The 24,853-nt window shown below is 43.7% G+C and overlaps 1 protein-coding gene across 2 annotated transcripts in view; it reads left to right on the top strand.

Annotated features, from left to right (window-relative positions):
* LOC126419857 (uncharacterized) overlaps nt 1–24,554 on the top strand; it is a 95,417-nt gene extending 70,863 nt beyond the window's left edge. Inside the window, exons 3-5 of one of the 2 annotated variants that reach the window (XM_050087116.1) lie at nt 5,599–5,799; nt 15,592–15,774; nt 23,704–24,554. In XM_050087116.1, coding sequence (XP_049943073.1) covers nt 5,599–5,799; nt 15,592–15,774; nt 23,704–23,946 — 627 coding nt within the window. In that variant the 3' untranslated portion in view covers nt 23,947–24,554. Of the gene's footprint in view, nt 1–4,731; nt 5,800–15,591; nt 15,775–23,703 lie in introns of both variants that reach the window. The other variant, XM_050087114.1, reaches the window with a different exon arrangement.
* Nucleotides 24,555–24,853: the final 299 nt, after the last annotated feature.

Raw genomic sequence — 24,853 nt, 5'->3', positions numbered from 1 at the left:
AACTAAAACGATAATTTACTGGTAATCGTTATTTTTGGCTACTTGGAGCCACTCATACTCCGAAACAACGATGTCATGTCACTGGGCTACGATTGATCGCGATTAGTTTAAAGTACATTCCGGATAATTCGAGTGAATGATTTGGCCACCAGATAGCCATACGTCAGTCCCATCGAACGTTTATCGACAGGTCAGTTCGTGTACAAACTACTTTACCAGCATGCCTTTATACCCATAGAGGCAGTAGGGCTCAATACTTCTGCAGACGACTTCCAACGACTTGTTGAATCCATGTCACGGCGCGTTGCTATTCTACGTCGGGCAAAAGGATGCCCGAACCGACATCAGGAGGTCTTCCATGACTTTTGTCGCCTCAGTGTATATTCTTTATACAGTACTGGCCAATAAAATTGCTGCACCTCGAAGATGACGTGCTCGAGACGCGAAATTTAACCGACAGGAAGAACATGTTGTGATATGCAAATGATTAGCTTTTTAAAGAATTCACACAAGGTTGGCGCCGGTGGCGGCACCTACAACGTGCTGGCATGACGAAAGTTTCCAACCTATTTCTCATACACAAATAGCAGTTGACTGGCGTTGCCTGGTGAAACGTTGTTGTGATGCCTCGTGTAAGGAGAAGAAATGCGTACCATCACGTTTCCGACTTTGATAAAGGTCGGATTGTAGCCTATCGCGATTGCGGTTTATCGTATCGCGAGATTGCTGCTCGCTTTGGTCGAGGTCCAATGACTGTTAGCAGAATACGGAATCGGTGTGTTCAGAAGGGTAATGCGGAACGCCGCGCTAAATCCCAACGGCCTCGTAACACTAGCAATCGAGATGACAGGCATCTTATCCGCATGGCTGTAACGGATCGTGCAGCCACGTCTCGATCCCTGCGTCAACAAATGGGGACGTTTGCAAGACAACAACCATCTGCACGAACAGTTCGACGACGTTTGCAGCAGCATGGACTATCAGCTCGGAGACCACGGCTGCTGCTACCCTTGACGCTGCATCAGAGACAGGAGCGCCTGCGATGGTGTACCCAACGACGAACCTGGGCGCACGAATGTCAAAACGTCATTTTTTCGCATGAATCCAGGTTCTGTTTACAGCATCATGATGGTCGCATCCGTGTTTGGCGACATCCCAGTGAACGCACATTGGAAGCGTGTATTCGTCATCGTCATACTGGCTTATCACCCGGCGTGATGGTATGAGATGCCATTGGTTACACGTTTCGGTCACATCTTGTTCGCATTGACGGCACATTGAACAGTGGACGTTATATTTTAGATGTGTTACGAGCCGAGGCTCTACCCTTCATTCGATCCCTTCTAAACCCTACATTTCAGCAGGATAATGCACGACCGCATGTTGCAGGTCTTGTACGGGCCTTTCTGGATACAGAAAATGTTCGACTACTGCCCTGGCCGGCACATTCTCCAGATCTCTCACCAACTGGAAACATCTGGTCGATGATGGTCGAGCAATTGGCTCGTCACAATACGCCAGTCACTACTCTTGATGAACAGTGGTATCGTGTTGAAGCTGCATGGGCAGCTGTACCTGTACACGCCATCCAAGCTCTGTTTGACTCAATTCCCAAGCGTATCAAGGCCGTTATATTGGCGAGAGGTTGTTGTTCTGGGTACTGATTTCTCAGGATCTATGCACCCAAATTGCGTGAAAATGTAATCACATGCCAGTTCTAGTATAATATATTTGTCCAATGAATACCCGTGGGAAAGAGATATAAACGGATAGAGTACCAAATAGGAGGAACAAAGTTAGAACAGGTGGACGGTTTCAAGCACTTAGGATGCATATTCTCACAGGATGGCAACGTAGTGAAAGAACTGGAAGCGAGGTGTAGCAAAGCTAATGCAGTGACCGCTCAGCTACGATCTACTCTCTTCTGCAAGAAGGAAGTCAGTACCAAGACTAAGTTATCTGTGCACCGTTCAATCTTTCGACCAACTTTGTTGTATGGGAGCGATAGCTGGGTGGACTCAGGTTACTCTATCAATAAGGTTGAGGTTACGGATATGAAACTAGCTGGGATCATTGCAGGTACTAGTGGTGGTAACAATGGCAGGAGAGTGTCCACAATGAGGAAATCAAAGAAAAACTGGGAATGAACTCTATAGATGTAGCAGTCAGGGCGAACAGGCTTAGATGGTGGGGTCATGTTACAAGCATGGGAGAAGCAAGGTTACCCAAGAGACTCGTGGGTTCAGCAGTAGAGGGTAGGAGGAGTCGGGATAGACCAAGGAGAATGTACCTGGATTCGGTTAAGAATGATTTTGAAGTAATAGGCTTAACATCAGAAGAGGCACCAATGTTAGCACTGAATAGGGGATCATGGAGGAATTTTATAGGGGGCTATGCTCCAGACTGAACGCTGAAAGGCATAATCAATCTTAAATGATGATGATGATGTTGATATCCGTTTATCATCTGCATTTCTTCTTGGTGTAGCATAGTTAATTGCCACTAGTGTATACATAAAAAATAGACGATTTATGGGAACTCACTTTCTTTCATTCCTCTCTGAAACGTATTGACTCCCTCGTATAACTTCATAAACGGATGTAGGTGCAAAGTTGAACAGTTCAGCCAACTGATAAGAATATGTGCTGTTTCTTCGGCGCCTAGGTCCGCGTGACGTCACTCTCCACTCAGAGGATCAAGCCTGCCAGCAGGTTTGGCTGCAGCGCCTTGACCTTTTGCTGCCAGAGGTCAGGCAAGCGCTATGTTTCCGTGTCACTAATGTCACGCGCATGAAGCAGCTATTTCCCCATGATTCAGGGTGGCGCGATTGTATGTTTGCGTCTGTAGACAAATCGGATATGCTGTTTTGAGAATTCTGCCCGTCTTACCAAAAGGACTGCAGTCCATTCTTACTCCTCTGCTTATTTCTTTTCCTGCCCATCCAGTCACAGAATTCAGTGTGTGAGTGAATACCAAGTCATAACACAGTTATTAAAACCCCAAAATTATTTCCCTGTCTATGAAATTTGACAAAGCGATGTGACGTCCAGTGCAGATATGACTGCATGCGGTGTGTTCTAACGTCTAACAAAATAAAAATTATTCATGGTTGCAACACGTATCCTGAAGTTCACTGCGACTTGCAATCACCTTATTTAGCTGGAAATTGTACATAATACCGGAAAATAATGCGATTGCTGAAGGCAGTTTCTCGAAAGATTAATTCTGCTGAAATCGCTTCATTTCAATTATCTTGCTCTCGTATATGGTGCTAGGAGAACAACGCTTAAACGAGCGCACGTGCAATTGAGTGAAAACATTGACTTGATGGGAAAAACAATCATGACAGTTTTGATTTTGCATTCACTTAATATTCAGAAAATGGATAGGAAAAGTTCGTGAATAATAAGTAACATTTGAATGTACAATACCACACATATACCTAAGACAGCAGTCGATCCCATATCCTTTCTATCGCCCGTAATACCTTTTAGAGAGCGAAAAAGTAATGTAACAGACGATCAATATGCTTGGATGACTCAATGAAAAGTATGTACTGAACCTCGTTTAGTCAAGAAAAGACTCGAATCAACCAAAGATCTAATTTTCCTGACATGAACACGCAGCTGCAAAGTAAGCCCCAGAAATGAACCTGAAAATAATGTAATCTATAATTACGCCATTGTACCGCGACCAAACAACGCTATCGCCAATGAACCTGGACGAAGCAGCTTCTAAATGTTCCTCTCAGTAAAACACAATAAACGTTTCTACTGTTTCTATGGCTTCAGCAAGTAATGCGATGTTCTTACCTCAGGCGTAGAAGACGCCTGTCCACAGTGTCCAACCAAACTCTAAACTCGGCACCAAGCTATTTGATTGGCTGGATAAGCCCTGTGCTCAAAATACTGCTTAAAGACAAATTTATCACTACTCAGGTAAAAATAAGGCTACTGTAACTGAATAAAACATGGACTATAGAATCTTTCAGTTGTACTGTCACACAACATCAAAGTCATTATAACAAAATGGTTCAAATGGCTCTGAGCACTATGCGACTTAACTTCTAGGTCATCAGTCGCCTAGAACTTAGAACTAATTAAACCTAACCAACCTAAGGACACCACACACATCAATGCCCGAGGCAGGATTCGAACCTGCGATCGTAGCGGTCGCTCGGTTCCAGACTGTAGCGCCCAGAACCGCACGACCACTCCGGCCGGCTCATTATAATAAACTGCTTCCAAACTACCAGAAATACAATTGCTCATCGACGGTTTCTATGACTTCAATGCATTCATTTTACTCGCATTCATTATCCACTATTTTTGTATTTCCGTTTCTGATTTTAATGCCTAATTTCAAATTGGCTGTGCTAAATTCTTCCGTTCGATATGAAATTTTTCTTCAATTGAGACAAGAGTTTCAGATGTGTTGCATTAAGACCTATAACATCTTGGTTTTCTCATATTAAGAATCTGAAAACATTATCTAGGAATTATTTTTGTCAATAATTTTGTCTCATTTAAATTCTGTATTTCTCTTGTGTTTGTGGTAGTTAATGATACGGTCAGCTTAAAAAAGAGAGTATATTGATTGGTTCATAATGTCATTCGCTGAAATATTTATTAAGAGCAGTGATTGCAGGAAAAGGTAGAAGCAAGAGCATAGAATAAAATATTGTGACTGTACATCTTTTTATAGAAACTGATGAAAAGAGATGTATTTCAGGGAGCAGACGATGCAGGCGCCTACATTCCAGATAAATACGAGACGGACGAGTCAGCTGGGGACGGAACTTACGATGCGAAGAAATATGAAACGGTTGAGGGCTTCGACGACGGTATGTACCACCCACAGGCTGATCTGGAGGAACACGACGACGGGTCCTACCACCCCGAGATTGCAGAGAAAACTGTCGAGGACGACGGTTCGTACCACACAGAAAGTGATGGACAGTCTGTAGGAGAAGACGGATCGTATCGGCCCGAACAGTACGAGAGAAGCGTGGGAGATGATGGATTATACAATCCACAACTTTACGAATCTGTCGTTGGGGACGACGGAGCCTATCACCCGGACGTTGACGAAAAAACTATGGGAGACGATGGCTTGTATCATCCTGACCCAAGCGCGCATAGTGAAGATCATGAAGGTGACTATAACCCAGAAACGTACGAGAAGGTCGTCGGTGACGACGGTTCTTACCGCAGCACCGAAGAGGATGACGGATCGTATCAGGCAAATGTCGGCGACATCTCTCAGGAGGACGATGGACTATACCACCCTGAGATCCATGAGAGGTCATTTAGTGAATCAGACGCTCAGAAGGCGCCTGAGCTTAACGCTGCCATCCAGCTACAACCGGATGTCTATAATGGTGTTGTAGACGTGGGGAGGCAAACACCCACCACACGCGTGAGGCGACACGAAAGAGCCGATAGTTTTCAGTACGGAGCAGCTTCTTACGTCGGCCACATTGATACCGTAAGTCACAGCGGGAACTCGGACCCGGATGGGATTGGTGGTGCGCTGCGTAAGCCAGGAGCAAACAAGAGAATTGTAGGAGGAACTCATAGTGATGTGTACCGTTTACAGACATTGGAGGAGAAAATGCAGCAGAGCGACGACGGAGCCTACCACCCGGAAAAGTACGAGACGCCTGCTCCAGAGGCGGCGCAGGACTGGGACAGGTACTGGACGGAGGGGTCGGTGACCGCCGGCGGCGACTGCGCCACGCCCAGCGAAGAAACGTCAGAGGCTTCTGATGATGGGTCGTACAGGCCGGAACACCACAAGGTAGGTACCGCCGCCGAAAACATTGCTAGCACAGTTCTGCTTCATGAATATACACTGAGGTGACAAAAGTCATGGAATTCCTCATAATATCGTGTCGAACGTTGCAGGGGGCTTAATTAAATATAATGCAAATAATTTTAGTCGCTCAATGTCCGTTCACGAAGCCTCGTAACCGGTTGGCCCTGAGTAGTATTAGTACGCAATCTGACTGCGGAGAATAATAATAAAGTATGAAAGGAAATTTCCGTTAACACAATTAATTAATTAAGTCCCCAGCAACTATAAAAGCTACGAAACAACAAAGTACAAGTGTAACTGTTCTGTGTGTGGAAGTGTGATTCAACGTACACATCTGGCACGGTTTTTCCTCAATACGACAAGATATTTTAAACACCATTTACAATGAATTAATTAAAAAATCCAGAAATACTACGATTGCATATAGAAACTAGAATTACAGTCTAATACATGAACACAAGCCAGATGCTTTGTTGACTGAACGTGTGACCAAGAGGCATTGTTATTTAGGAAATTTGAAATAAAAATTTTTTTGTTACCTTCACATATAATGACGAAAAATACAGTGAGATCATTACGACACCCCCAATCGAAAAGCATCTGCTGTCTCGTCCAACAGAACAACTGCACACGACATACCCTCAACTAGAACTGCTATCGACATCCTCTCAACAAGCACTGCCCACGGCAACCTCTGAACTACCACTGCCCAGTGGAGGCAGCGGAATCATACTCTTTGGCGCAATCTCTGGCGCTGTGACTCAGTGTAGCCACCTTTCGACGTCCTTTTGCCCAACGTAGCGCAGCAACTCGACGTGGCATTTACTCAACAAGTCGTTGTGAATCCCCGGTAGAAATACTGGGCCAGGCTGCTTCTGTAGCCAGCCACAGTAACGGAAGTTTTTCCGATGCAGTATTTCGTTCACGAACTGACCTCTCGGTTATGTCCCACAAAAGTACAATGGGATACATCTAGGGCGATCTGTGTGGGTAATTCATTCGATCGAATTGTCCCGAATGGTCTTCAAATCAATCGCGAATAAATGAGGTCTGGTGACTTGGTGCATTGTCATCCGTACGTGAATGGCTGTCAAAGTAGGCGGACACAACTATTTACAGTCAATGATCTGTTAAGTTGGACCAGAGTACCCAATCATTTCCATGTAAGCACATTCAACACTGTTATGGAGTCACCACCAGCTTGTACAGTGCCTCTTCCTCAACTTGCGTCCATCTCATCGTGGGGACTGCGCCACACTCGAACCCTACCATCAACTCTTAGCAATTGAAGTCAGTACTCATCGGACCAGGGTTTTACAGACGTCTATGGTCTAACCGATATGGCCAAGAGAACAAGAGAGGTGCTGCTGGCGGTGTCAAATGGTTCAAATGGCTCTGAGCACTATGGGACTCAACTGCTTTGGTCATAAGTCCCCTAGAACTTAGAACTACTTAAACCTAACTAACCTAAGGACAGCACACAACACCCAGCCATCACGAGGCAGAGAAAATCCCTGACCCCGCCGGGAATCGAACCCGGGAACCCGGGCGTGGGAAGCTAGAACGCTACCGCACGACCACGAGATGCGGGCTGCTGGCGGTGTCCTTCTGTTAGCAAAGACAGTAGCGTTGGTCGTCTGCAACCGAATTTCACCGCGCTGTCCTAACGGATACGTTCATTGTACGTCCCACATTGATTTCTGTCGCTATTTCTCAAAGGTTTGCTTGTCTTTTAGCACCGACAACTCGAGTCAAACGCTGCTACTCTCCGTCGTTAGGTGAAGGGTGTCGGCCACTGCGTCGATCACGGCGAGAGGTTAATGCCTGAAATTTGGTGTTCTCGGCATAACATGACACTGTGGATCTGGAAATACTGAATGACCTAACATACATACACACACACACACACACACACACACACACAGACAAGTGTGTGCGTGTATGTGTGTGTGTGTGAGTGTGTGTGTGTGTGTGTGTGTGTGTGGATGTGTAAGGGTGGGTGGGTGGTTGTGAGTGTGTGTATGTGTGTGTGTGTGTGTGTGTGTGTGTGTGTGTGTGTGTGTGTGTGCATATTGCCATTCCACTACTTTTGTCACTTCCGTGTAACTGTACAAGTACACACTGTTGCCGAGTATGTAAAACATTAGACCTGGTAGCCGTTGTGGCAAGTAGGTCTGCCACCACAGTGCATTAGTATTGTTAGTGTCTCTGAGCACTATGGGACTTAACTTCTGAGGTCATCAGTCCCCTAGAACTTAGAACTACTTAAACCTAACTAACCTAAGGACATCACACACATCCATGCCCGAGGCAGGATTCGAACCTGCGACCGTAGCGGTCGCGCGGTTCCAGACTGTAGCGCCTAGAACCACTCAGCCACTCTGGCCGGCTGTATTGTTAGTATTTAGTGTTGTTCTTGTTAAGTGTTGTCGCCAGACCTGGTAGGACCTATAACGGACGTCAGAGCATAAGCGATCACTATGAAGGAGACTGAGTAGTCAGAGACAGGGGTATCAGCACTTGACAGAGCTTGAAAGGCGTTTCCTTGTGGGTCTCCATTTGGCCAGCTGGGTAAGTCGTGGAACATCCTGAACTGTGTGGTATTCGGATGTGGCAGTGACCCGATGTCGGACTACATTGAGACGCGGGGCATACATAGTTGCCGTCAAAGTTCCGGACGACTACGTGTGACCACCACAAGCGAGAATGACCACATTGTACACCATTTACGTACTAAACCTATAACATCTGTGTCCTTTTTTGAGAATATACATGGAAGCGCGAAAGAAACTTGTATACGAGAGCGTATTCAAACACACAGATATGTAAACAGACAGAATACGGCACTGCGATCGGCAGCACCTACGTAAGATAACAAGTGTCTGGCGCAGTTGTTAGACCGGTTACGGCTGTTACAATGGCAGGTTATCATGACATAAGTGAGGTTGAACATGATGTTACAGTCGACGCTCGAGCGATGGGACATACCATCTCCGACGTAGCGATGAAGTGGGGATTTTCCCGTACGACCATTTCACGAGTATACCGTGAATATCAGGAATTCGGTAAAACGTCAAATCTCGATACGGCCGGAAGAAGATCCTACAAGAATGAGACCAACGACGACTGAAGAGATTCGTTCAACGTGTCAGAAGTGCAACCCTTCCGGAAAGTGCTGCACATTTCAATGCTGGGCCATCAACAAGTGTAAGCGTGCGAATTATTCAACGAAACGTCATCGATGTGGGCTTTCGGAGGCGAAGGTGCACTCGTGTGCCCTTCATGACTGCACGACATAAAGCTTTACGCCTCGTCTGGCCCTGTCAACATCGACATTCGACTGTTGATGACAGGAAACATGTTGCCCGGTCGGACGAGTCTCGTTTCAAATAGTATCGAGTGGAAGGAAAGGGTACGGGTATGAGGAGAAGCTCATGAAGTCATGGACGCTGCACGTCTGCAGGGGGCTGTTCAAACTGGTCCCGGCTTTGTAAGAGTGTGGTGCGTGTGCAGTTGGACTGATATGGGACGTCTAGATACCAGTCTGAGTGGTAGCTTGTACGTAAACATCCTGCCTGATCACCTGCTTCCACTCATGTCCATTGTGCATTCTGACGGACTTGAGCAATTCCATCAGGACAATGCGACACCTCACACGTCCAGAATTGCTACAGTGTGGCTCCATAAACATTATTCTGAGTTTAAACACTTCCGCTAGCCCCCAAACTTCCCAGACAAGAACATTATTGAGCATATCTGGGGTGCTTTGCAACGTGCTGTTCAGAAGAGATCTCCACCGCCTAGTACTCTTACGAATTTATGGACAGCCCTGCAGGATTCATGGTGTCACTTCCCTCCAGCAATCCTTCAGACATTATTCGAGCCCAAACCACGTCGTGTTGTGGCACTTATGCGATCTCGCGGTGGCCCTACACGATATTAGGCAGGTGTACCAGTTTATATATACAATGAACTCCGTGCAACATTTTGTCTTATCACGCACTAGTGGTCGGCTAGTAGGAAATTACCGTCGGAACAATAGGCTGTCGTTAACACCATAACACAACTGGCTGCGTTTGGAGTGGTGCCGTGCCTGGGAAGCCCGGACTGCTGGCTTAAGCGATAGTTATAATCTTCTGTAGAAGGGCGCAACGTCTCTGTAACTAGTAAGGAAATAAAATTTCTTTGGTGCAACCTCCTGAATTTTTCAACAAATCACTTCCAGTAAATAACATGTCTCCGTGTTACTGAAAAATGAACTCATGACCTGCTGGATTAGAACTAGCTACTGAGTTGCAGGAAACATGTACATGTTAACAGTACAAATGTCATAATATGGGCATGACCTCAGACCTTGTCCTGGTGCGACAGTGAAATGGGCAAGGTTCACGGTATCTTGGCCACTTTGTGGGAACTCGACATGAGTGGCGGAGGCACAGAATGGTGTACTGTAGGTACTTCCATCCCAGGTAAACTGCCAGATCCTCACTTAGCTGCGGTGTGCGAGAGAGCGAGCAAATAGCGAAGAGTGTAAGAGAAGCTGTATGCTAGAAGAGTATGTCCATACAGAATTCACTCAGTTGTACGAAATTATTCGCTGGTGGTGAGTTCTTTGACATTAGCTGTTTCAGGTTTAGATACAGTATCCATGTGTGACACATGAAAATTTGTGGCGGACCAGAGCTCTAACGTGGATTTCATTCTTATTGTGAATGGTCGCCTACCTATAAACGCTTCCAGGATCGAACCGAACCTCCATATGCCACACCGTCTATAATTCTCCCCTCCCCTCATTTGTCTTTTGACTGGCTTGACGCGGCCCGTCACGAATTCCTCTTCTGTGCCAACCTTTTCGGTTAGCACTTGCAGCCTAACTCCTCAATTATTTTCTGGGTATTTTCCAGTCTCTGTCTTCCTCTACAGTTCTTAATCTCTACAGCTTCCGCTAGCTTAACAGATATCCTATTATCCTGACCCTTCTACTTGCTGGTGTTTTCCATACATTCCTTTCCTCGACGATTCTGCGGAGAACCTCCTCATTCCTTAGTTTATTAGATCACTTAATTTTCAATATTCACCTGTGCACCACATCTCTTCCGTTTCAGTTTCCCAACAGTCCATGTTTCACGACCATACAATGCTGTGCTTCAAACGAATATTCCCAGAAATTTCTTTCTCAAACTGAGGCCTGCATTTGATACTACGAAACTTTCTTAGCCAGCAGTGCCCTTTTTGTCAGTGTTAGCCTGCTTCTTACGGTCTCCTTGCTCCGCCCATTATGGGTTACTTTGTTGCCTAGATAGCAGCTTTCCCTTTCTTCGTCTATTATTATCCCCAATTCTGATATTACGTTTTCCAGTCTTCTCATTTCTGCTACTTCTCATTACTTTCGTCTTTCTTCGGTTTACTCTCATACGCATTCGGTACTCACTACGTTGTTCATACCATTCGGCAGATCCTGTTATTCTGTTTTACTTTCTCTCAGGATTATCAACATATCTTATGCACGTACGTTACGTAGTCCCCGTGACATATGAGGCTAAAATGAAGCAAGATCAGTATTAGTCTTGTCATTTTGTCTGTCCAGGCATTTAACACTCTTTTCACTCACAAAGTCTATTGCTTCAGACATGCTGATGTCCTGACATTGTAAGTTAAATAAGTATCATTAAGCTGTGCCCACCTGCGCGTAGGCGGCCAAGTCACAGTGTGTGTAGGTTCCTTCGGTCACAGTGTGTGTAGCTTCCTTCAGTTACCGCTACACCTAGTGTTGTGATGTGAAGTTTCTAATCCCCATGTTTTCTTCCCCACGTAGACCACGCTTTTGTTTCGCATGCTGCCCGATCTCGCCTGGGGGAAGGCGAGTGAGAGAACTACCACCAGAGTAACACCCACCTGCGTGAAAAGTGAATGACAGAGACCCACTGCCGCTCATGCAGCTTTAATGTGTGGACGCAGTGCTCTAACAGAAACTTGCTATCTGACCATGCACTCGTGTTTGTCCACCTACAGTTTCCAATAGGCACGTGTACATTGAACGAGACACTGCAGCTCGCCCCCGAATCCAAATCTCGCCAAAATAGTTTTAGGATTGCTTCGTTTTCTTGGTTCACCTGACATCTGCCACATTGAGTACTTCTCGGATACTAACGTGACAGATACACGCTCCTTGGATCCTTCTCCTAAAATTCCAACAACTGTCGGTTGGTTGCTTATTAGTCAGGATGGCCGCTGGCATCAGGTTGAAAAGGGGTGCAAAGCGCTGCTGGACAATTTGACGTCGTTTAATTGCCTACGTGCGAGTACTTGAAACTGATATTACGTTCAAAAGCTGTTGAAAGCTGCATATGTTTTATGGTTCTACTTCGTCGTGATCATTCTTCGAAGTGAGCCCTGTAATGATAAATGTTACATAAATTATACTGTTACACATACGATAACTTCAATTTAATAAGTGAAACAGAGGCATGGTTTGGGTCATTTCACATCATGATCCACTCAGTTTCCTAGCAAGCAGTTCGCCTTGTCAGTAATGTGAGAACGTTCAATAATCTGACTGTTTCTGTCTATATTTCTATCAAATCCGTTGTGATTGCGGATATAGTCACTATGCTGGAGTACTATGAGATATATAAAAAGGTTTTGCCGTTGTAGGAAACCAGCTGTCCTATCCGTTTTTTGAACAATGTTGCCAGACAGACTGTTGTAAAGTGCATGATTTTTTTCTGACCCAATAAATCGTTTTATGATAACTAAAGACTATCAGCTGAGTCAAACAGATAGTTAATAAAGACTTATCATCAGCTCTTGATGATTCTGAAATTTTAATTTTTTTCAATTGCTCTCGAGCTGTGACATACTACCTGCACAAAACAGACTGAAATGTAGGTGCATGTAGTAAAAAAATATAACAGTGGTGAGTGGGAATGACATAATGAAGCAACCTAAAATATAACAATGGGAAATGAAACAAACTCATTACAGACTGTCTCAGTTAGGACTGTAAAATCATCAGCCATTGAGTACACTCTCCTCTTTTTTGTGACGGACTGCTGTGCCTGAGAACACTAAGGGTGTTGGTAAGAATTATGCTTCCTTGGGATGTCATGACTGTTAATCCCTATATGAAGGACTTATTTCAATATTGGTCCAAGCCCATTTCTGTTCATATTGAGATGCAGAATATTAAAGTTAAATGAGCGCTGAAAAATCTGCAGTTGAGATACCAGAAATATTCAAGCATATGGCTTCTTGCTAGAGATGAACATTTCTTTCTGTTTGTTTGGATCCTTTATTTCAGAAGCATTATAGGCAGAAAAGTGGAGGTAATGGACTTATACCACTATTGATATAAGCCCTTCATATACATCACACATTACACGATATGTGATGGCAAGCTGTGGTTCACAAATTCTGAGCTTCCCATGAAAGCCTTGAACAGATCCTAGAATGTACAGAGTGTCCCAAGAGGAATGCCCAATTTTTAGGGATATGGCAGGAACGAACGCTCATTTGAAGTAAGAAACTTCATAAGGACATAAATCTCTTTCTTAATGATATCCGACATAGAACACACTTAATGTACATTTGTTTCGGGACTGGTGGTACGCTCATATGTATCTTCCCTACCCAACTTGTGCACAAATGTATCATCCGCAAAAAGAACTGCTGGAATGTTGACACCGATGAGCAAATCATAAACAAAGATCAGAAAAAGCGGACTAAGAACAAAACCTTGAGGGACGACTTGCGTCAGTGTTGAACGAAGGCAGCAAAGGCTGTTTTAAAGGTTTTTTAACGTGAATGTACCGCATGTCTGGTACTTCACTTTTCTTTTACGTGTGTAATCGTCTTGGTGAATATACGCTAATAATTTTCAAAAAGCATATTTGAGCCATCAGCTGTATGTTGATTCACTGCCGGTTTCTGTTATTACAGCCATCTTCACTGGTGAGAAATATTGTACATCAATGGATCAAAAATATATTTTCGTCGTATGTACGTACAATTGCACAGCTGATGGCACAACTATGGCTTTTTCTTTTGAAAATATTTAACAGCTGTATAGAGTCATCTACGAAAAATTTTATTTATGTGTACATCAGGCTGACCACACCGATGACAATTTGCGTTCTGTCACGGAACCGTTCAGAATATAAGTTTCTTGTTCCAAATTATCGCTCCTACCATACATCTATACAGCAGCCATTCCTCCTGGGAAACCATATAGATCTGCGCTTGATGTGTCTTAGTATCGCCCGTATCAAATTGTGAATATATATAAAACATGGTGCATTTTGAACACGCGTATCTAAGCTACACTACTAGCCATTAAAATTGCTACGCCAAGAAGAAATGCAGATGATAAACGGGTGTTCATTGGACAAATATATTATTCTAGAACTGACGTGTTTACATTTTCACGCAATTTGGGTGCATAGATCCTGAGAAATCAGTAACCAGAACAACCACTTCTGGCCGTAATAATAGCCTTGATACGCCTGGGCATTGAGTCAAACAGAGCTTGGATGGCGTGTACAGGTACAGCTGCACATGCAGCTTCAACACGATACTACAGTTCATCAAGAGTAGAGACTGGCGTACTGTGACGAGCCAGTTGCTCGGCCTCCATTGACCAGACGTTTTCAATTGGTGAGAGATCTGGAGAATGTGCTGGCCAGGGCTGCAGTCGAACACTTTCTCTATCCAGAAAGGCCCGTACAGGACCTGCAACATGCGATCGTGCCTTATCCTGATGAAATGTAGGGTTTCGCAGGAGTCGAATGAAGGGTAGAGCACGGGTCGTAACAAATCTGAAATGTAACGTCCACTGTTAAAAGTGCCGTCAATGCGAACAAGAGGTGACCGAGACGTGTAACCAATGGCACCCTATACCGTCACGCCGGGTGACACGCCAGTATGGCGATGACGAATACACGCTTCCAATGTGCGTTCACCGAGATGTCGCCAAACACGTATGCGACCACATGATGCTGTAAACAGAACCTGGATTCATCCGAAAAAATGGCGTTTTGACATTCGTGCACCAAGGTTCGTCGTTGAGTACGCCATCCCAGGCGCTCCTGTCTGTGCTGCAGCGTCAAGGGTAATCGCAGTCATGGTCTCCGAGCTGATAGTCCATGCTGCTGCAAAAATTCGTCGAACTGTTCTAGCAGATGGTTGTTGTCTTGCAAACGTCCCCATCTGTTGACTCAGGGATCGAGAAGTGGCTCCACGATCCGTTACAGCCATGCGGATAAGATGCCTGTCATCTCGACTGCTAGTGATACGAGGCCGTTGGGAACCAGCACGGCGTTCCGTATTACCCTCCTGAACCCATCGATTCCACATTCTGCTAGCAGTTACTGGATCTCGACCAACACGAGCAGCTATGTCGCGATACGATAAACCGCAATCGCGATAGGCTACAGTCCGACCTTTATCAAAGTCGGAAACGTGACGGTACGCATTTCTCTTCCTTACACGAGGCATCACAACAACGTTTCACCTGGCAACGCCGGTCAACTGCTGTTTGTGCATGACAAATCGGTTGGAAACTTTCCTCATGTCAGCACGTTGTAGGTGTCGCCACCGGAGCCAACCTTGTGTGAATGCTCTGAAAAGCTAATCATTTGTATATCACAGCTTGTTCTTCTTGTCGGTTAAATTTCTCGTCTGTAGCACGTCATCTTCGTGGTGTAGCAATTTTAATGGCCAGTAGTGTATCTTTATTTCCTGTCTGCTGGAGAAACTCGAGTAGCACTTTGGTGGCAGGGGGAGGACTACGACGAGCGGGCGGACAGCGGTCAGAACTCGGTGACGCCCCCAGTGGAGCCAACGGAGGCGTCGGACGACGGATCCTACCGGTCGGAGCAGCACACGGAGACCCCAGCGGAGGACTACGACGAGAGGGCGGACAACGGCACCGACTGGAGGGACAACGTCGTGGAGCAGCACGTGAGTAGCGCGGCACGTCTAACAGGGGCAGCGAGGGGGAAAGGTTAGCTTGTAATGGGCGGTGGACAACGAAGTCACTGGTTACAGCCTAAGCTCGGATTGCACCAGTGAAGGGAAGAAACAATCCCAACGATTTCCTTGATCCACTCAGATAAACTACGGGAGGCTTAGTTCTGTACGGGTTGACGTGAATGTGTGTTCCTTTTCTCTGAAATACTAGTGAGGTTTCTTAATCACTGCGCCACCTCACGCTATGCCAGCTGACGATTAGTCCTCTCTGCCTTCTGGGTGGCTGGTCACCAAAGATTAAGTTGTGTTTTATTTGTTGCCCCTCAACTAGACCTGTACTGACATGGAAAAGAAAAAGGAAAAGTGGTGTAATTTGCCGTCTTTGTGGATGCCAGGAAATGCAATCAATACACATTATAATAGTGGATGGATGTTCCACATCTCCTCCTAAACCACTGGATCGATTTCAGAGAAACTTAACACAAATATTACTTACTATTTGGAGACAGATATGGTTGGAGTAAGAAAGAGCAACCTCCTATTGGGGTGATGAGGTACACAGAGAAGCGGTGAAAAAAGATGGGCAGACAGGGAGGGGAAAAAAGGAGAAGGACACAGCTATGGGGGAGGAGGAAATAGACTAAGAGAGGGTGGAGGAGGACAGGAAAATGGGCAGGAGGTAATGGACAGAGAAAGGGAATAGAAGACGGAGAGAGAGAGGGAACAAAATGAAGGACAGAGGGGAAAGAGCAGATGGAGAGGGACTAGGGGCAGGAGGAGCAGATGGACAGACAGAGGGGCAGGAAGAGATGAATGTAGAGAAGGGGGGAGGGAGAAGATGGACAGAGAGAGGTGGCAGAAGGAGACTGACAGAAAGCGGGATGGAGCAGATGGACTACTCATCTAGCAAAGGATATAAATTATGCGCAATAAGTAATATACTTAGACTAACATGCTTCATTCCAAAGATCCTTAATGAAGCATCAGTCAAGGATGTGGGACAAATTAAAATATTTAAAACTAGTCTGAGGGTGATAAGTTAGTTATAAAAAACAAAAGTAATTCATACGGCATGATTCGCTGCGAGTCCTTCAAGAGGGTTGTTCACGCACGTGTTTGCAGTTTCTTTCAACTGGCCGCTACTTCGTGCACTTGCACGCCCTTAACCCACCGCAGCAATCCCACTGGAGAATGAATAACTACCGTTTAACAGGAATCCGTACGAAGTGGAGTTCTCGGCATGCCTTCGAATCATTGAGAGGTAAAGTCTAGCGCAAAGGTAGATACAAAAATTTTGTTACTTGATCGGGATTCGATTCATTGATCTTGGTCTCCAGGTCCGTACTTTAGCACTAGACCAACAAGTCAGACTATGGTAATTGTGATAAACATATAAATCATTGTAGCTTTATCAGAAAGTAAATGATTGTAGCTAAGAATTATCAGATGGTAAAATATTTGTAACGCTAGTTTATGTTCATTTAATTAGTTCACTTACTACGCGAAGAAGTGTCGTAAAACAGTATTATATATGATTAAAGAATGGTTTTGCTAAGGCTTTTTTCTTACTCTCTGGACATCATGTAGTGGTTCATGCTCTCTGTAAACACTACATTTGTTTTTACGCAAACATATTATAACTCCTGTCAATGTATTGATACGTTTGGTCCTGAACGATGGACATCTTTCCGTATTGAGATACATTCATGAGAAACTGAATTAGGGGCAGCTCCTGTGAGCCCTGCTGTAATGACGGGTAAGTAAGTACACCGTCTCACGTGACTGCTTTTGTCATGTCGTCAAACCTTGCATTACCAGCGGTGTAGCATTCGTAACCACGATACATATGACATCTTGTGACGGCCGAAATGGGTAATTTCTGTGGAATTTATACGTAATATTTTTAGTGAATAAGGAAGGGAAAATTTAAAATTCGGTCAATGACGGACTGGTTTCCTTTAAAACACATGTTGCACTGTCAATATTACTTCACCTTCATACCATGAGACACTTAGGAGATGTTTGAGTTTTAATGCAAGACAGTGGCTCGTGTCCTAATGACGAAGAAAAGTGCACAACAAATTTCCCTCCATTTCCACTAAAAATCGCCGTGGCGAATCTTTTATTCCATCTTTGAGATTCAGATCAGCTGTCTCTGAGATCCCGATCATAGTAACGCAGATGGATGTTATTGCTTCGAAATGTACGTTTTCCTCTATGAAGCCAGGCACTCAGCAAACCATGTGAGTGAACACTTGCTTCATTAATTTCAAAGTTGGAGATTGCCAGTGACTAGTAAGACGGATGCCTATTTTACTGACATATGCATATGTTTAGAACGGGTTGAAGTACGTTGATGTACATCTGAAACATTTCTCAGTTATTGGTGGGAAGACTGGCCCGGGCCTGTTTGCCTATAGCCATCGATGCTACTTGCAACAACAACTCCTAATGCCAAAGGGTTATTATTATTTCATTCCCTTTGTCTGAACTGCCTGCTGTATATTGTCGTTCTTCAGCCAAGAGAATTTATCAGATTGGTGCAAAAGTCCGTAGCGCCCTTCCCTAAGTTTAATAAACACAACAGATACACTTGACAGAGACGTTAGTCATCAATAATACAGGGTGATTCAAAAAGAATACCACAACTTTAAAAATGTGTATTTAATGAAAGAAACATAATATAACCTTCTGTTATACATCATTACAAAGAGTGTTTAAAAAGGTTTTTTTTCACTCAAAAACAAGTTCAGAGATGTGCAATATGGCCCCCTCCAGACACACGAGCAATATCAACCCGATACTCCAACTCGTTCCACACTCTCTGTAGCATATCAGGCGTAACAGTTTGGATAGCTGCTGTTATTTCTCGTTTCAAATCATCAATGGTGGCTGGGAGAGGTGGCCGAAACACCATATCCTTAACATACCCCCATAAGAAAAAATCGCAGGGGGTAAGATCAGGGCTTCTTGGAGGCCAGTGATGAAGTGCTCTGTCACGGGCTGCCTGGCGGCCGATCCATCGCCTCGGGTAGTTGACGTTCAGGTAGTTACGGACAGATAAGTGCCAATGTGGTAGCGCTCCATCCTGCTGAAATATGAATTGTTGTGCTTCTTGTTCGAGCTGAGGGAACAGCCAATTCTCTAACATCTCCAGATACTGTAGTCCAGTTACAGTAGCACCTTCGAAGAAAAAGGGACCAAAAACTTTATTGGCTGAAATGGCACAGAAAACGTTCACCTTAGGCGAGTCACATTCATACTGAGTTGTTTCCCGCGGATTCTCAGTGCCCCATATACAGACATTGTGACGGTTGACTTTCCCGTTAGTGTGGAAAGTTGCTTCATCACTAAACACAATCTTTGAAACGAAAGATTCATCTGTTTCCATTTGAGCAAGGATAAAATCACAAAAATCGATTCTTTTAATCTTATCAGCTGCAGACAGTGCTTGAACCAATTTCAGACGATAAGGTTTCATAACTAACCTTTTTCGTAGGACTCTCCATACAGTCGATTGTGGAATTTGCAGCTCTCTGCTAGCTCTGCGAGTCGATTTTCCTTGGCTGCGAAAAAATGCTTGCTGGATGCGTGCTACATTTTCATCACTCGTTCTCGGCCGTCCAGAACTTTTCCCTTTGCACAAACACCCATTCTCTGTAAACTGTTTATACCAACGTTTAATACACCACCTATCAGGAGGTTTAACACCATACTTCGTTCGAAATGCACGCTGAACAACTGTCATCGATTCACTTCTGCCTTACTCAATAACACAAAAAGCTTTCTGTTGAGCGGTCGCCATCTTAGCATCAACTGACGCTAACGCCTAGTGAACAGCGCCTCAAGCGAACAAATGTACAACTAAATGAAACTTTATAGCTCCCTTAATTCGCCGACAGATAGTGCTTAGCTCTGCCTTTTGTCGTTGCAGAGTTTTAAATTCCTAAAGTTGTGGTATTCTTTTTGAATCATCCTGTATATTCTCCTTCACTGTCTACGACAATCTGCCAACGTTGGCGTAACTTCTCGATTCCACGATTGTAGGAATCACGTGGTTTTGAGGCAATGAACTCGTTGACCCATGTTAGGTCAAAATGACTTCCCAACCCATCTCCCGTATAGCGGTATTTGTCGGTCCAGTCTAGCAGAATACGAGCGGGCGTTATCGTGCAGTAGCATCGCGTGACACGGTCTTCCTGGTAGGTGTTCTTGGATTTAGTCTGCAAGACGTATCAGTTGTTGACAATAAATGTCAGCAACAATGGTTACACCAGATGCGTAACATTATCTTTTGTGGATGTGCACGTGTCTTTGTATGGGGAGTTGTTTGTTTGGGCTCGACCATTTCTTTCTGTCATTATGTTAGCTTGCTGCTCTGTTTGGGCTCGACCATGCCTTTCTTTTCGTTATGTTAGCTTAAAGATACAATTTATTTGTCATCCCCAGTAATGATACTGGATAACAATGGCCCATGTCGATTTTCGTGTTTTCGACTTAGAGCATGAGGTGCCCGTACATCTTTTTTTGAACCTTCCCCATTGCTTGCAAATGTCGCGCGAATGATCACAATTCATCACATCTGGCAGTTCTCTAGTACACTGACGTCGATAATTGTGGATTAGTGCGTTTAAACGATCTTCATCAAACCCCGATGGTCTCCCTGTATGAGGAGATGCCAAAACCATCCTCCTTAAAACGAGAAAACCATTTTATTGACGTGCTCTCTCCAATGGGATTATCCCCATACATGACACAAATTTTTCTTGCCGCCTCCACTACTCTCACATCTCTGCTGAACTCATACAGAAGACTATCTCGGAAATATTCCGACCTCTCCACTTGGCTCTTTATGTTGTAGCATCCACAGTTCCACTCGCTATCTCCAAATGGCAAAGTGACAATACGTAATAACCTCAGATAGCAAAAGTGAACTACAAATCAGTAATGACAATCGATAAATAAACCCGTAACAACGAGAGTGCTAACAAGCAAAACAAAAACGCTACTAACTTTTGCACCAACCTGTTATAAAAAGTTAGTAGGATAGTTTTAAAAACATTAAAATGATAAAATATATTTTAAATCTCTAAAGTATTGAAAAGAGCGATTGTACACTGACGATGTTAGAAAACTCATTTTTATTTATCTTCAACTCACAATACCTTGCAAAAATTGGTAACTACAGAGGTAACGATTGATTTTTTTGTACAAAGTTTGCAGGATGTGTATCACATTTGTAGGTATTCTATGTGGGTGAGGAGGGACAGAGATTGTATAACTTAGCATGGAATTCAGACAGAGGAGTATGGGTTCTGGTAGATCAATTGAATGTATTGTATTCAATTGTATGAAAGGATTGACTGAAGGTGGTTGGAACAAATATTGAGGGTATTGCTATAGGACAGGAAGGTTTGGATCAAGCCTATGTAGAGATGGATATTGATGGAGAGATTATAACACTGCAACTGCATTTACGTAGCTTATGTAATCAAATACCAAGTTTGAATCATTACGTAGTATGCCCCAACAGAACAAATAGTCCTGTCACGGAAAAAGCCACTTATAACCCTGGCGTCTGCTACAGCTATACCATAACCTCGAAACTGGAGGCAGGTTGTGAAATAAAACTATCTTATTAAAGCAATTATGGTATAATGCAACAGAGTAGTGTTACCCTCTGAGAGGAATTTTGTTAGGTTGACCGTGTTGTACCCAACCGAAATGGCTTATCGGAAATGAAAGTCAGAATTACGTAAATATTCGAACAGTAACAAACAATATTTTTGCCTGTCTACACTGTTCAAAAACAAGGAAAACGGTCGCTAGCCTCATTAGGCAAGAGGATGATTGACGTTCTTGTTCAAGAAATTAAGTATGAGTAACCTTAACGGGCAAACACAACCTATACTTTGCTACATGCGAGTGCAATGAACTCTGAAACCTGCATATGTTGACGGTAAGATTTGAGCTGAACAAACTATTTGCATAAATATAACAGATAACGAAACACACTATTACTTTTAGGGCTTATTCAAACTGAATGGTCTTCATAACATTACTATTAATGTTCACTGCAGAATCATTAATTGTACATAGTTTCAGTATTATTGTTCAAACATTTTCCTAGCTGACGTAAAATTATAAATGTAATTCACTGCAAAATTATGAAATGGTCATAGGTCAAATATCTCTCAACTAAATACTATTCTATTTAGAATGAAAGTTAAATGGAATTCACTAACAGGTTACTTCTCACTGTCTTTTGAATAAGGAAATTTTTGTTTTCATAAATAGTGGTAAAGGATAACCTGTGGATCTTATTACACTATTAATATGCACTTTCAATACCAAAAAGAAACAAGTGCTTAGCAAGCATCCAACTTTCCACAACTGCAATTCACGACTTTTACTGCAGTGAGACTCAATGTCGACAAATTTACAAGAAACTGATTCACCTTTTAAAATTTACTACAGGCAGAACTATGATCATTAACTAAGCAAAACTTTATAAGCCTCAGTTTTAAGAACTTTTAGTTTTTAAAAGAAACAGCAAATTGTCTTTATTACCACAGTCTTCTAGTTTCAAGTAAATGATTAAATAAGTGATTTCCAAACTCCAAAAAAACTTTAAATTGGACTGTTTCCATCACTGGGAGACTTTCACAAGACTACATTTACTACCTCCCACAATTTCACTAAATCCACAGTAAATCTGAATACTCCCTTCTTACCGAAGATCAAACAACATTATTTAATTAACTATTTGGCTTTGAGGCTTTCATTTTTTCCACAAACTAGGACACTCGGTAATCATAGTTCAAATGGAGAGGAACCTGAGAGGTGTTGTGATAGGAAAAAAAATCAAGGTTGGTACATAAATTCAGTTATAAGTTACCTTATATTTGTGAACACTAAGACATCCAGTAAGCTGATCCTTCAGTGTACATGACTATAGTGTTCCATTACAGTGATTGCGCAATGTGGAGGCAACTGCATGTTGATAGGTGGATTTGTAGGTAGAATTGCGGGACTCTGTCATTTCTTGGTGGCGATGATAGACATCAATTCCAGAATAGTTCCAGCTCTTTATCCACCCATCCGAGGCATAGGAAAGCGGCAGGAAAAGCCTCTCTCGGAACCAGCACAATATACAAGTTTTACTTGGGCAGTGCACAGTTTGGTAGCTCGTCCCCAACTGACTATTGTTCCACCTTTTCTACTTAGGCCAACCACAACTTGCGTGCGCTACTAAGTTCCGTTCCCGAGGGGAACCACAACAACTTTTACATACAGGATAACTAAGAACCCTAAAGGAGGATCAGCAGTTTACATAACAGTAACCAAACATGTTAATTAAAACAGAACATTTGCACATATTGACATTTCTACAAAAAATTATTTAAATTAAATTATTTAATTTTAAAGATACCCAAAGAGATTATGTAAGAAAGACAAAACATATCATTACAGAGATTATACTTCATTACAGTATCGAATTAACCGTACACTAATTATAGAAGTTTAACGATGGGATGTTGAACAAAGTAGAAAGCTTAATGAATCAACAAAAGGAACATAGTGTCTAAGCTATGGCGTTACAAGATGTTCAACCAGTAATGTAGTCTGCTGTAGGCTTTCTTTTGGATGCTTATTATGTTGGCTCTGTATGCTAGTTCACAAGCTACGGTTGGTTCGTAAATTATTAGGTAAAAGTCTTGTAGCCTGAATCTGCAAGTAGTTCATCCAATAGCATAGCCTGGATTTTGAAAAGAGCTTATCTAAAGAAGATACTTGTTGCACAAGGATGTAAACTGGATATGATGGAATTTGAGGGAGCTTTTGTGACTTCCAGAGTGTATGATGGGTGGAGTGGAGCACCTGCGGCTGCGGCAGTAAAACCTGCGCTCACTGTTGCAGGACGAGGGCACGGAGGCGGCCGACGACGGCTTCTACCGCCCCCAGGAGCACGCAGCGCGCGATCGCCGGGCCGCCTCGGAGGACACGGAGGAAGTGCAGCTGTCCCCAGTCGTCTTCCACGTGGGGCCCAAGCCGGCCTCTGACGTCAGCGCCAAGGCCAGCGGCAGCGTCAGCGACGATGACGCCAGCCAAGCTGGTCCCACACAGTCGGCGAACCTCCCGCTTCCAGCTCCCTCCGTCTGAGGGCAGCACCCGCGACGACGCGAGTTTCGCTCCGTCCTCCACACACCGCCAGCGAGAGGGCTGGAATGTAAGCTCTCAGAAGATTGGGTGGAGTGTAATACGAACCACAGTGAAGAACTCTTTATGGAGACAAAAATTCAAAGTGGAGAATTTCTTCGTAGGCCTTTTGCTATTCCACACTTTGAAAATAAGCTTCACCCCTTATTCGTGACTGATATGTTTGGTATTGAGGTAACAGTATGGCTGCAGTAACTGCATGGACGCATTCAAATTGTTTCCAATATGCATAGCATAACATCACGAGATGGGGGAATGTTTCCTGACTTTCTTGGATACTTCTTATACATGCCATTAATATTTGATACAATATTGTATTTTCTTTAGTGCTTCACAGTATCCTATTTTGAACAATAGGCAGTAGACAAAAGAAAGAATATTCAAGAGATAATGGTGAAAATATCCGTACAATTGTATTTAAAATAAGTATCATGAGACAAACAATGCTGTTTCGTCTTTCAAAGCATTGCCAGTCAGCGTTTCTAATGTCATTTTATTTTAAGATCTGAGAATCTACTTCAAGAAGACAATAAATTGCGATTTATTCATTACCCGCTATTGCATTGAGCATTCAATGAAATATATATATTATTCTCCTTCATCCACTCAAGAAGACTAATAAAAGAAGATACCAACAACTGTGCTCAGTGAAAGGATAGCATGTGTTGTAAAGATCTGTAGAGAAGCCGTATGTAGGACAGCCATTCTCTCTGTGGGAGACTAAAATCAACTTAACGCCTATGGTACAAGCTCATGACCGGGTTATTGGCCTGGCTGTAGGCAAAATGCAGCCTTTCTTTGCCACGGCACAAAGAGGGGTGGCTGGTGACCTCAGCGCTCCGGAAGTGTT

The sequence above is a fragment of the Schistocerca serialis genome, chromosome 9, assembly GCF_023864345.2.
Source record: "Schistocerca serialis cubense isolate TAMUIC-IGC-003099 chromosome 9, iqSchSeri2.2, whole genome shotgun sequence".
Classification (NCBI taxonomy): Eukaryota; Metazoa; Arthropoda; class Insecta; order Orthoptera; family Acrididae; genus Schistocerca; species Schistocerca serialis.
This window is presented reverse-complemented; position numbering and strand designations above follow the sequence as displayed.